We start from the raw sequence: 14,207 nt of genomic DNA, 5'->3' as shown, positions 1-14,207 counted from the left end.
GAGATTGCGCCACTGCTCCCCAGCCTGGGTAGCAGAGTGAGACTCCGTCTCAAAAGAAAAAAGAAAAGTTATGTTTTAGCATGGACTTAGAGGAATTAAGGACTCGTCAAGTGGCGATCTGAGGAAACAGTGTTATCACTCAGAGAAAACACATAGGACAATGGAACTGACAGCGCATCCTGGGTGTTGGAAGAACACCAAGAAGCCTAGTGCGGCTGGAACTGAATATGCATGGAAGTTGGAGAGATAGATGGAAACAAATTGTGTAGTCTTTTATGCCAGTGTAGAGAGGTTGTCATATGTTCCTATGTGTTCAAAAATGTACCTGGGGTTTTTTTGCAGTATGGTCTGGTAAGAAACTCAGACATGCAAATGATTGCCGGGAAGGAAAAACTTTAGAGTTTTAGAAACAGTAGGCAAAACACATCCTGCAGGGGTATGTGAGAAGCACCAGGGTGGTATAGGAAGCAGAAGCAGAGGAGAAAGCAGAGCCCAGATCCTTAATCAGAAGAGGATTTGCTAGTTTGAATAAAGTTAGTAGACTTTGGGGTCTAGGGGCTGTCCCTGTCTGCCTAGTACCTGGCCCTGGAGTCATTCGGGCAAAAGAAAAAAAAAATTGTCTCCTGTAGTGTAAGAGCCACACAGAGGAGATGATTCTCATTAGAGGACTCTGGATTTGTTAGTATGCAAATAAAAGGCATGGTTGAGAGTGAGTCATTTGCAATCTCTAAGAATCAGTTAACTCTAAATGACAAGGTCCCAAATTCCATAGCATCAAGAATGCAGAAAATAAGAAAATACAGCTAATGCACTGTGAAATGGGTAGCCATCATGGGGTTTTGAACAGAGCTGTGATGTTATCTGATTTATGTTTTTTGTTTGTTGAGATGGAGTCTTGCCCTGTCGCCAGGCTGGAGTGTGATGGCACGATCTTGGCTCACTGCAACCTCCTCCTGGGTTCAAGTGATTCTCCCGCCTCAGCCTCCTGAGTAGCTGGGATTACATGCACGTGCCACCATGCCCGTCTAGTTTTTTGTATTTTTAGTAGAGACAGGGTTTCACTGTGTTAATCAGGATGGTCTCGATCTCCTGACCTCGAGATCCACCCACCTCAACCTCCCAGAGTGCTGGGATTACAGGTGTGAGCCACCGCGTCTGGACTGATTTATGTTTTAAAAGGATCACTCTGGGTACTCTATGGAAATTGGAATATGGGAGGGGCAAGAGGGAGAAGTCCTGTTAGGGAGCTCTGGCTCTTTTCAGATGTGCAAGGTGGAGGATAACTTAAGCCAATGTAGTGAGAGGGGAGGTGGTTTACCACAAGGTACAGATAACAGTAGATCAAGGAGAACAATGAGTAATTGAATTGATACAAATATATGGAAAAGTATGAATGGCTTTATGGGATGGATTGTTGTTTCTAAATCTATCCATTCCCCGACACGAGCTGCTCCAATGGCTCGTCATGTTCACGATGATACTGCTGATGTATCTTATATAAATGTTATACTAAATGTAGATGCTCAGTAAATATGATTGTTTTGCTGTAAGAGACTCTGGGCTAGGGTGAGGGCTTGGGTTCTACACAAAAGTATGAACTCATCAGGCTTCAGTTGCTCAGATGCTATACATGCTAAAGAAAGGAATGGCCCTTGGCCACCTCCAGGAAGACAGTTCTCTTGAGTTTCTGGAATATTTTGCCTGGTAAGAGTAATTTTTAAGCCTGAGTCCATAGACCCTGATGTATGGATTTGATGAGATAATTTATTCTAAGAATATTGTCACTGAAAAGGGGTCCCAATCCAGACCTCAAGAGGGTTCTTGGATCTTGCATAGGAAAGAATTCAGGATGAGTCCATAAAGTGAAAGCAAGTTTATTAAGAAAGTAAAGGGGCCAGGCATGGTGGCTCACGCCTGTAATCCCAGCACTTTGAGAGCCCAAGAAGGGTGGATCATCTGAGGTCAGGAGTTTGAGACCAGCCAGGCCATCATGGCAAAACCCCATTTCTGCTAAAAATACAAAAATTGGCCAGGCGTGGTGGCACATGCCTGTAATCCCAGCTACTCGAGAGGCTGAGGCAGGAGAATCGCTTGAACCCAGGAGGCGGAGGTTGCAGTGAGCCAAGATCACACCACTGCACTCCAGCCTGGGCAACAGAGCAAGACTCCATCTCAAAAAAACAAAAAAAAGGAATACAGAATGGCTACTCCATAGGCAGAGCAGTAGTTCGGGCTGCTGGACTAAGGCTACTAATAGTTATCTATTGATTATATGCTAAACGAGGGTTAGATTATTCATGAGTTTTCCAGGAAAGGAGTGAGCAATTCTCAGAACTGAGGGTTCCTCCCCTTTTTTAGACCATATAGGGTAACTTCCTGACATTGCCATGGCATTTGTGAACTGTCATGGTGCTGCTGAGAGTGACTTTTCGCATGCTAATGCATTATAATTGGGATATAATGGGCAGTGAGGACAACCTTAGTTTTGCCCGTCTTGGTTTTGGTGGGTTTTGGCCAGCTTTACCCCAGAAAGCTGTTTTATCAGCAGGGTCTTTATGACCAGTATTTCGTGCTGACCTCCTAGCTCATCCTGTGACTTAGAATGCCTGACTTCCTGGGAATGCAGCACAGGTCTCAGCCTCATTTTACCCAGCCCCTATTCAAGATGGAGTTGCTGTGGTTCAAACGCTTCTGACAATATTCCTCGTGGTGAATGCTGGATGTTGCATGCTGGAGGCCCTGGGCCACACTGCATGTTTGCTTTTTGCAAGGGCTGTATGGCTTGCAAGCACCCTGCATTCCTATGTAAATGACCCTCCAGAAAAACCCCAGAAATGAATGCTTGAGCGAACTTCCCTGGCTTGTATTGTAATACCGTCAATATGTTGTCACACCTCTTTGCTGGGGGAATTAAGTGTGTCCCTCTGTGACTGTAATGGGAGATGGCACTCAGAGTTTTGTGCCTGGTTTATTTCCCATGGACTTCACTCTATGTGATTTTTCCCTTTGGTGATCTTGGTCTATATCCTTTTGTTGTAATAAACTATAACCATAACAGCTTTTCTGAGCCTTGTGTGTACTTCTAACAAATCATGAAGCCTGAGGTTGTATGAGGGAGTAAACCCTGCATAACAGGTAACCTAAAATATCAAAATGATTAAGACCATTCATCCACTTATCCATTTAGCAAATATCTGAATATCTACTACTGACTAGGAACTATGTGCATGGAACAATTAGGATAAAATCCATATTAACATCTCTGCTCTTTTGAAGCTGGAAATCTAGTTGGTGAGACAGTCAGGAGTCAGTCATCAAACCGAAATATATATGCCCATGTATGCACACACACACAGACACACACAGATATTTATGAAAGAATGCTTATGACGTAGCTGGGATGAAGGACAAATATGCACTACTGGACAAAGTGTGTGGTAGGGGCAGGTGGGAAAAAGGAAACACAAAGTGAAAGCAGAAAGGGCATAAATTATGCAAGATGAAAGGTAATAAATTAGGCATGTCCCAGACCAGATAAAGCCCAAAGGATTGACCATGTAATGATTTGGGAGTTGTTTTTAGAGATGAGGTCTCACTTTGTTGCCCAGGCTGGTCTCAAATACCTGGGTTTTTGCTCAAGCAATCCTCCTACCTTGGCCTCCCAAAGTGCTGAGATTACAGTTGTGAACTACAACACCTGGCCATGATTTGATTTTTATCCCAAGAGTTAAAGGAAGCCATAAAAAGTTTTAAGGAAACATCGTGGGGGCACAGGGAGGGGAAGCAGAGCACTATTAAATCTGAGATGGTTCTCTGGTTTCAGCTTAGAGAATGAAGAGAAAATGTGGGTAAAAGGAGACTCAGTAATTGAGATGACAGATGATGATTGGATGGACTAGGAAGAGGTGGTAGAGTGGAGAGAAGTGGACATACTTGAGAGACATGTAAGAGTTAAAAATGACGGGGCTGGGCACGGTGGCTCACGCCTGTAATCCCAGCACTTTGGGAGGCCAAGGCAGGTAGATCACGAGGTCAGTAGATGGAGACCATCCTGGCCAACATGGTGAAACCCTGTCTCTACTAAAAATACAAAAATTAGCTGGGTGTGGTGGCACGCACCTATAATCCCAGCTACTTGGGAGGCTGAGGTAGGAGAATTGCTTGAACCCGGGAGGCAGAGGTTGCAGTGAGCCAAGATCGCACCACTGCTCCAGCCTGGGGACGGAACGAGACTCTGTCTTTAAAAAAAAAAAAAAAAAAAAAGATAACTTTCTGATTGTACATGAGGGAAGGAGAGATTGAGGTAACTATGCTGAGTTGGAAATTTCTAGCCTAGATAACTTAACAGTGCCATGTAGTAAAGAGGGAAGACTGAAGTAGATCAAAGTCAGGGAGAAGCATTTTATTGATCTTATTTACATCAGGTAAAGAATGAGGTATCTTTGAAACATCTATGTGAGGATAGCAAGAAGATAACTGGTAATTCAGGTTTAGAGCTGTAAGGATTGCTCAAGACTAGGGTATTCTATTTTCAATGCCATCGAAGGAAGATAGCTGAAGCCAAGGGCACAGATGCGGCCTGGGGAGAGGCCATATGAGGCAAAAGAGCCTTGGACAAAACCTTTACGTATTTCAACACCGAGTGGGCAGCTAGATACGGATGACTGCACAAAGAAGGGAGAGAGGGAGGGATTGAACGAGGAAAAAGATGTTACAGAGCCAAGGAAAGAGAACATAGTTCAGGAATTGAGTGTGAGACACAATCAAATTCTACTGATGGCCCAAGAAAGACAAGGACTTGTGATTTATAAGCATGAAGTCACTTCTGACCTTAGTCACAGTGTCAGAGAAGGTGGCATTATAGCAAGGACTTCCACAAAGAGTAGAGGTTTGGGAAGCGGAGAGAAAAAAAGCAAGAAAGAGGTAATGGAGAAGTGAAAATATTACACAAAAAGGAAAACATCTCTAAGAGGCTCCTCTGTTAAAGGAGGAGAGGGATGAAAGGACAAATAATCAAGTTGGAGAAACCCACACACACAAAGACCAAAGTGGTGGTGACTACACTCAAGCAGAAGTCAGTTGTGCAAAGATAACTTAGAAAGGGTGAAAGTGACAAAAGAATATGCAGATTAAAAACAGGCTTGTAGGTGGTCATGATGACATCAAAGGCAAATGTTAGGAGGAAACTCAGGATTGCAAAGGAGGTGACCACTGCTTACGTGTGATTCCAGGGATCAACGAGACAGACAGAGAAGGGAACACTTCAAACACGTGTCATTTTACCCAAGAGCAGGGATATGGAATGGCACTGGGAAAGGCAAACAGGTATGTTGAGAGGCTGTACAACTGCAATGCCGTAGGTCATATGAAAAGACAGTTAATGCAGATGCCTGAGAATATCAAGAAAACAAATTATACAGGTAGGACTGGGAAATAATATACAGAAAGACATTTCTTCCTTCAAACCTCAAACAGCTTGGAGAAATGACAGATCTAAAGTCTTGACTACTCAGATCACTGGGATCCCACCAACACATTGGTCCCTTGGATGTCTGGTTCCTAGTAATGCACCTAAACAGTCCTTCCTTGGCATCGATCCATCCTCCAATCCATGGTTCTATACCGTGTTGCCTGATGTACATACCCAGTACTCTAGAAATTACATGGAAATTACATGATGAGGCCAACACATCAGGAGATACTGCCACTGAAGAGATACTTAGCTACACACACTTCCCAAGAAAGGGGCACACACCAGGCAGTGTAGGACCACATGTGGATGCACGAGGATCGGAAAAACAGCAGGAGTTGGTGGAAAGCATGGGCAGGAAACTTCACTGTGCTTTTGCAGGTAAGAATGGTCAAGACAAGGTAAGCAAGCTAACCAGGGTTAGGCTTGACTTTCTTATTTATTTTTTTTTTTTGAGACAGGCTCTCACTCTGTCACCTAGGCTGGAGTACAGTGGTGCCATCATAGCTCACTGCAACCTCAACCTCCTGGGCTCATTTAATACTCCCACCTCAGCCTCCCAAGTAGCTGGGTACAGGCATACAACCACCATGCTAGCTAATTATTGTATTTTTTTTTTTGTAGAGATGGAGTCTCACTATGTTGCCCAGGCTGGTCCGAACCCCTGGACTCAAGTGATCCTCCCACTTCGGCTTCCCAAAGTGCTGAGATTACAGGCCTGAATTTCATTAGGGACTGTCCCTACTTGCTTACTATCTGACCCTGGAGTGGTTATGGCAGGAAGATAGTGGCTCCACGTGTGAGACCTTGATAAAGGGGGGGGGTAAAAGGGAATGGGCACTGAATTGTTGGGTTGCCTATCAAAGGCACATACCCAGGGGACTCCTTTGCTACCACTTAAAATTAGCTAGTCCTGGGATGGGCAGTCTCTCAGGATCAGCAAGGCCCCATTTGCCAAACAGCAGAATAGCCAGTACAGTGGCTCATGCCTGTAATCCCAGCGCTCTGGGAGTCTGAGGTGGGAGGATTACTTGAGCCCAGGAGTTTGAGGCTGCAGTGAGTTATGATCACACCACTGCCCTCCAGCCTGGGCGACAGTGAGACCCTATCTCTAAACAAAGCCAGCAAAATAAAAACACATGTGAATACATGGATCTCCAATTAAAGTGAGGCAGAGTGGCTATGAATGTCCTTTCCAGCAGGTAAGAACAAGGACAGAAAGTGTAAGTAGATAGTCTGTCTCCCAGGTCCATGCTCTTGACACTGCTCCAAAAGAGGCAAAAGAAACTGTCCATTTACGATTTAGCTGAGACCATCCAATTGTGAGATACGAAACACAAACAGATTTTGCTAGGAGCAAAAATAATCCATCTCTTAGCAATCATTTAAAATCTTCAATCCTCAAAATTGAAATACATCACTGAGCATTGTGGAGCCTCCCCAGCTTTCCACAATGGAAAGGAAAGGCTGTCTGTCGGCCGGAGTCCGAGTACAAAGAGGAGTTACAGAGACCAGATTTCTCAAGGTCTCTAGCATCATGTCTCTGTAAGGGCCCTCTCAGCTGGAGCCAACTGCTCCCACTTCCTCCAAGTGAAACTCACAGACAGATCCATCAAATTGATTAAGCCTGCAACAACATATTCTTTAATCTCAAATTATCCACATTTAATGATACAGAAATTATGACGAACTCCATATTCTTCAACTATCTCTGTTGTAGGCAGAAGCTACAACTTTCAATAGCAAGAACAAAGAGTGGATGAGAAACTGACATACGTGCTAGGGAAAGAACACAGCATTTACCTACTCATCACGTTTGCCAAAGTAAAGGCCAAGAAAGAGTGTATCTGCAAGTCAAACCACTTGAAGCCTATCTAGGAAAGATATTAGGCAGAGGCAAGATCCTTTCTCACAAGACTTCCTCTGTTTCCTGTCATCACTGAATTAAATCCTGGCCAGTTTGTTAAGTATTTTCACTGTGACTCTGATTTTTTTTTTCTTGGTTACAATGGTTTACAGGTATATAAGCCTTCATCTCAAAGCTATGGCTTATTTTTGTTATAGAAAATTTTATTTGCTTAATGTTACAGAAACTTAAGCTAACTCAGCATTTTTCCATTTAAGTTACTGCGAAAAAGACAACACAGCAGGCCAGAGACTGCTATTCTTTGATCTTGCAAGGTTCATCCTTGGCTGGAGTCTGGTCTTTAGGTTTCGGGAGGTTTCCCATTGTTCCCAGTAATGAGAAGTAGCTCCATGTGCCTAAATTGTCTGTGCACGTGGCTTATGCTGAACACCTCCTATTCTTCTGGAGGTCTAGAACTGTGGTATGTGCTAGAAAGGGAGTCCAATATAAACTCTGAGCAATGGATGCCCAAGACGACTTCCTGGAATACATCTCACACGCGTTGTTGTGAAGTCCCAGATGGAGCTTCAATGAAGCACATCCTGTGTGATTTCATTAAGATTCTCGAAGATTGTGCCTGGTTTCCTCTGGACTTGGGTCTGAGCCTTTTCCTTTTACTGAGTTTGCTCTGGATTCTTTCGGTGTGGTAAATTATAGCCATTGAGTATGACAAAATGCTGAGTCCTGTGAGTCTTCCTAGCAAATCATCAAATCTGGAAGGGGTCTTAAGGACTCCAGCAGTCATTCATTATGATTTCTAAAATTGTGTACATAGGTCCATAAAAGTCCATGTAGATTCTCTGAGGTCAAGGTATGCCATATATGGTGCCACCTATACGCACAGCTTTGTGGTAAATGCGCTGAGGGAACTGAAAATTGTAATTAAAAAAATACCCTGCTGTGTATGGCCATTTACCAAAACACACACATATATAAAGGGTCTACTAAGGAACAAAAAGGAATGGGGCAGTGGTTGGACGGGGGGATGATAAAGGAAAAAGAAATGGCCACAATGTGTCTGGTTTGAGTAACGACAGAAATCAGGGGGATTCACTGATGTTCTTCAGGCATCTCAAACACACTTAAAACCATATGCATGCCTTAGCCCTTCTCTACTCCTTCTCCCCACCCTTCCCACATTTCCTCAAACCCAGACATTCTCCGTCTTTTCTATAGTCACAATAGCTTATGCAGGTATTAAAGAGTGAGTCTGGTTTATCTCATTTGCTCAAAGGAATGGCCAAGATGTACTGTCAAATAAGAATAGTAGATTATAAATAAATGAGCACAGTTTGACCCATTTTAGTAAAAATAAGTGACCAGGAAACAAAAACTTACCATATGAGAAGTAATGAAGTGGCTGAGGACATGGATTCTAAAGCCAGTGTAATGGCTTCCAATCCCCAAACCCAAATTTCATAATTGTGAAACCTTTGACAAATTCCTTAGTCTTTCTGTATCTCAGTTTTCTAATCTGTTAAAGGGCAGAAATAACTTTATGGAGCTGTAATAAACGTTAAAAGAGCTGATGCATGTAAAACATTCAAAACAATGTCTGATACACAGTAATACTTTGTTTCTGTTCTCTTATGATGATTATGAGTGCATCCCCATGACCAAGGTCATGGCCACATGATACATGCATATAGGCTCAGTGAGTACAAATACAGAAAAGGTGTGGAAGGATGACCAGTGGGGAATGACATGAGAAACATCCAACTTGGAGACACGGATTTAGGGAAACTCTGTAGATCACTGAGAGTTAAAGAGTCTTCAGCGTGAATTAACTCACTCATGGGGTGAAGGACAAGTTAGAAAACAGCAATGATCACGACAGATGCTGGGAAATAAAGCTGTTTTATAGACGGAAGAAAGACACAGACTCTACAAAGGAAAAAAGCCAGGAATTCACAGAGGCCAGGAAAGGTCCTTCAAGTCAGAGATTTAGCAGTATGGAGGTCCAAAAGGAGAGTGAGGGGGTGAAAAGGGACCTTTCTGAGACATGCTTAAGTCAGGCAACGGTGGTGGAAGCCATTTAGTAGTGTATGGGGAGTAAAAGGAAATATAAAGGGGTGGGGACAATGCACAGAACAGTTACTCAGGGCGTATGTGTGGAAGAAAGAAGGAATAACCAGAACTTGATAGGCAAGGAAGGGTGAAATAGGTTGGAAATGAGGCTTGAGATCTGAATAAAGCTATAGATTATGGGAAAGAAGTTGGTTAATGAGAAGTTAAAGACTAAACAAGAGTATGAAAGACAGAGGACACAGATAAATTTGGCTCGGGAAGGTGCGTGGGTCTAATAAAAAAGTCTAAGAGTGATTTTAGAAGAGAAATGACCCCTTCTCCATTGAGGATATAACAAGACTTACAGAGCTGGAGGATGTTACATACAACCTTCCCCTGGAGTATGTAACTCTGAATGATATGCAGATCACCCTCAGTTATAAGATCTGTTGACAGAAATATTTAAGGAGCCCAATATAAAAGACTATAGGACTTCTACTCCTCCAAATAATTCAGGATTTCTATTCAAATATTGAGACAAACCACCAGAAAACCATAACTTTGGAATTTAGTTTTGTCTGTTTTCTGTGCCCTTTAGTATTATAAACTAAGCAAAGAAATCAAAGATGTACAGAAGAACCAAATGGAAATTAAACAACTGAAAAATACAAAAACCAGAATGAAAATTCACTGGACAAGCTCAACAGTAGACTGCATATGACAGAAAAAAAAAAAGAATCAGTGAGGTGGAAAAAAAAGTCAACAGAAATTAACCAATATGAAACAAAGGGAAAAACAGACCAGAAAAAGGGGGTAAACATGAAAGCACAAGAGACCTCTAAGACAGTAACAAAAGATCTACCATTCGTATCACTGGAGTTCCAGAGAGGAGAAAGAGTAGGGATGAAAAACTATTTCAAGAAATAATGGTCAAAAATTCCCAAATTTGGCAAAGGGCATAAACCTACAGATCAAAAAGCTGAAAAAAACCAAACAGGATACACCAAAAAAAGTCATGTCACACATCTCATAACCAAACTTCTGAACGCTACAAAAAACAAACAAACAAAAAAACACTTTGAACGCAGGTTGATAAAAATGACACATTACGAACTAGGGAACAGCGGTTCAAATGGTAACAGATTTCTCATCTGAAACCATAGCGGACAGAAGGAACAAACACGTTTCTTAAGTACTAAAAGAACTGCAGACCCTAAATCCTGTATCGCACAAAAATGTCCCTCAGGAATGAAGGGAACAAAGACACTTTTAGAGACACCAGCAGACCGACCCTAGAAAAAAGGCTACAAGAAGTTCACCAAACAGAAAGAAAATGTTAATAGAAGGTGGCTTAGAATTTCAAGAAAGAATAGTGGAATGGGTAAAGAGATCAACAAGCAATATTTGCTGTGACTTTTGTAAAATATATTTGACAGTGGAAGCAAAAATTACGTTTTCCAACATGGTGCTCAATTTTGAAGAGGAATTACTTTAGACAATTATATTAACAGGCAAGGTAAAGGGACCAATGGAAGTAAGGTTTCTATACATCAAAGTGCTAAATTTTTCATACCATTAACTGTAATTATGTTACATATGTACATTATACTACTTAAAGCAACCACTAAAAAAATACAAATAAATATATTTTAAAAACACTACAAATATATCAAATGGAATTCTAAAAAATGTTCAAGACCAAAACACAAACAAACAAACCCAAAAAACTCAAGAAAGAAGCAATAGGAAACACAAAAAACCAAAAAACTAATCATAAAATAGCAGACATAACACTAACATAATTATTGTAAACTTTAAATGGTCTAAATACACCAATAAAAGACAGAAATATGCAAGCTGGGACCAGGCACAGTGTCTCATACCTTTAATCCCAGCACTTTGGGAGGCTGAGGTGGGCAGATCACCTGAGGTCAGGAGTTTGAGACCAGCCTGGCCAACATGATGAAATCCCGTCTCTACTAAAAATACAAAAATTAGCTAGGTGTCGTGGCAGGAACCTGTAATCCAAGCTACTTGGGAGGCAGAGGTTGCAGATTGTGCCACTGCACTCCAGCCAGGCTGACAGAGCAAGACTCCATCTTTAAAAAAAAAAAAAAAAAAAAAAAAAAAAAAGAAGCTGATGCGGTGGCTCATACCAGTAATCCTAGCACTTTGGGAGGCTGAGGCGGGTGGATCACCCGAGGTCAGGAGTTCGAGACCAGCCTGGCCAACATGGTGAAACCTCATGTCTATTAAAATACAAAAAATTAGTCAGACGTGGTAGCAGAGGCCTGTAATCCCAGCTACTCAAGAGCCTGAGGCAGGAGAATCACTTGAACCTGGGAGGCGGAGGTTGCAGTGAGCCGAGATCACACCACTCCACTCCACCCTGGACAACAAGAACAAAACTCCATCTCAAAAAAAACAAAAAAGGCCAGGTGCAGTGGCTCAAGCCTGTAATCCCAGCACTTTGGGAGGCCAAGGTGGGCAGATCACAAGGTCAGGAGATCGAGACCATCCTGGCTAACATGGTGAAACCCCGTCTCTACTAAAAATACAAAAAAATTAGCCAGGTGTGGTGGTGGGCACCTGTAGTCCCAGCTACTTGGGAGGTTGAAGAAAGAGAATGCCGTGAACCCGGGAGGCGGAGCCTGCAGTGAGCCAAGATTGCGCCACTGCACTCCAGCCTGGGCGACAGAGTGAGACTCCGTCTCAAAAAAAAAGATATGCAAACTGGATATAAAATCACAACCCAAATATATGCTGTTCACAAGAAACTTACTCCAAATATAGTGATACAGATAAGGTTTTAAAAAATGATGAAAATGTATAAATCATGCAAACATTAACCCAAAATGTAAGAATGACCACATGAATATCAGATAAAAATTGATGAGTATTAACAGGAGCAAAAAAAGACATTACTTAGTTATAAAAGGGTCAATACACCAAGACTACTAAGCAAACCTATATGTGTATATATCAAACAACAGAGCTCTAAATTACGTGGAGCAAAAACTGATAGAACTTAAAGGAGGAATAGATAATTCCACAATTATAGTTCAGGACTTCAACATCCCTCTCTTGGCAATTGATAGAAATACTAGAGAGAAAATCAGCAAGGATATAGGAGACCTAAATAACACCACCAACTAACAGGATCATACAAACATGTATAGAAACTCCACCCAATGACCGAGAACACACATTCTTTTCAAGCAGCTATATAAAACAAGATAGCCTATATCCTGGATCATAAGGAAAAAAAGTCAACAAATTTAAACAGTAACATCAAATGCAAAACAAATTAGAAATCAATAACAAATAGCAGGGAATACTCCAAATACTATTAAACATTATACTTCTAAATAATTCATGGATTAGAGAAAATGTTTCAAAAGGAATCAGGAAATCTTAGAACTGAGTGAGATAATCAAAAACATATTAAAACTTGTGGGATGAAACTAACAGTACTGTAAGAAAAATGTACAGAACTTAAAGGTTACATGAAAAAAGAAAAAAGCCTCAAATCAATAAGCTAAACATCCACCTCAGGAAACCACTGAGTCAAATACAACCAAAGCAACTAGAAGGAAGGATACAATACAGATCAGAGCAGATATCAGTGAAATTAAGAACAGAGAGTGGAGAAAAATCAGTGATATAAAGTGCTATTTCTTTGAAATGATCAATGAAATTGACATACGTCTACAAAGACTGACAATAAGTGATACATTTCCAATATCAAGAATACAACAAAGAACGTAAGTACAGATCCTGCTGCCATCAAGAGGATAAAAGGAAATATTTCAAAGAATGCTACAAATTAGAATATTCACATAAAATGAACACTTCCTTAAGAAAATCTATAAAAATTCATTCAATATGAAATACTCTGAATAGTTCTATACCTATTAAATAAAATAAATACATAATTACAAAGCATCCAAAAGGAAAATCTCCAGGTCCCACTTGTTTGCTGGAGAATGCTACCAAACATTAAGGGAACAAATAACACCGATTCAACATATGATCTTCCAAAAAAAACGGAAGATAATTCCCTCCAACTCATGTTAGGAGGCTAGTTATCATCTAGACATCAAAACCAAACAGTAACAGTTGAAGAAAAAAAAACTACAGATTATCACTCATGAAATTAGAGGGAAGCTTCCTCAACAAAATACTAGCAAATGAAATACTGTAGCATAGTATATAAACAAAATTATATACTCCATGAGCAAGTAGGGCTTATCACAAGGATGTGAGGCTGGTTCAATACTCGAAACTCAGTCAAGGTAACACATCAACTGACCACAGAAGTAACATGACATAATTAGATCAATCAGTGGAGAAAAAGCAAGTGACAAAATTCAACACTTATTAATAATAACCAAAAAATCCCAGCAAATTAGGAATAGAGAGAAACTTTCTAAACTCGATAGAGAAACTCTTTGGAAGAAACTTTCAACATCATATTAATGAGAAACTGAACATTTCCCCCCAATATCATGAACAAGGCATGGATAACTTGTCACTATTTGTATTCAACATCACACTGGAAATCCTACCTAGTGCAGTAACATGAGAAAAGCAAATAAAAGGTGTACAGATGGGAAGCAAGAAATAAAACTGTCCCAAATTGCAAATGATATTTCTATGTTTAAAATCTTAAGGATTATCCCAAAGGAAATGGCAAGAAATGATGAGTTTAGAAAGGTTGCAAGACAGCAAGATGGAAAAAATAATGTTTCTGTATACTAGCCAACATCATGTGAAAATTGAAATTTTAATCAATGCCATTTACAATCACGCAAAAAACTATGA

General features: G+C 40.9%; 1 protein-coding gene across 3 annotated transcripts in view; it reads right to left on the bottom strand.

The window, feature by feature from the left end:
• Positions 1-7,110: 7,110 nt before the first annotated feature.
• LOC117091802 (zinc finger protein 264) overlaps positions 7,111-14,207 on the bottom strand; it is a 62,496-nt gene continuing 55,399 nt past the window's right edge. Inside the window, exons 5-7 of one of the 3 annotated variants that reach the window (XR_004440528.1) lie at positions 13,239-13,294; positions 8,715-8,850; positions 7,111-8,245 (exon numbers count right to left, since the gene is read on the bottom strand). Coding sequence is in view for 1 of the 3 variants with exons in the window: in XM_033224598.1 (XP_033080489.1) it covers positions 13,260-13,294 (35 nt within the window). In the remaining 2 variants the exon portion in view is untranslated. Of the gene's footprint in view, positions 8,851-13,238; positions 13,295-14,207 lie in introns of all 3 variants that reach the window. The other 2 variants (XR_004440527.1, XM_033224598.1) reach the window with 2 other exon arrangements.

The sequence above is a fragment of the Trachypithecus francoisi genome, unplaced genomic scaffold (assembly GCF_009764315.1).
Source record: "Trachypithecus francoisi isolate TF-2019V2 unplaced genomic scaffold, Tfra_2.0 Lachesis_group12, whole genome shotgun sequence".
Lineage (NCBI taxonomy): Eukaryota > Metazoa > Chordata > Mammalia > Primates > Cercopithecidae > Trachypithecus > Trachypithecus francoisi.
This window is presented reverse-complemented; position numbering and strand designations above follow the sequence as displayed.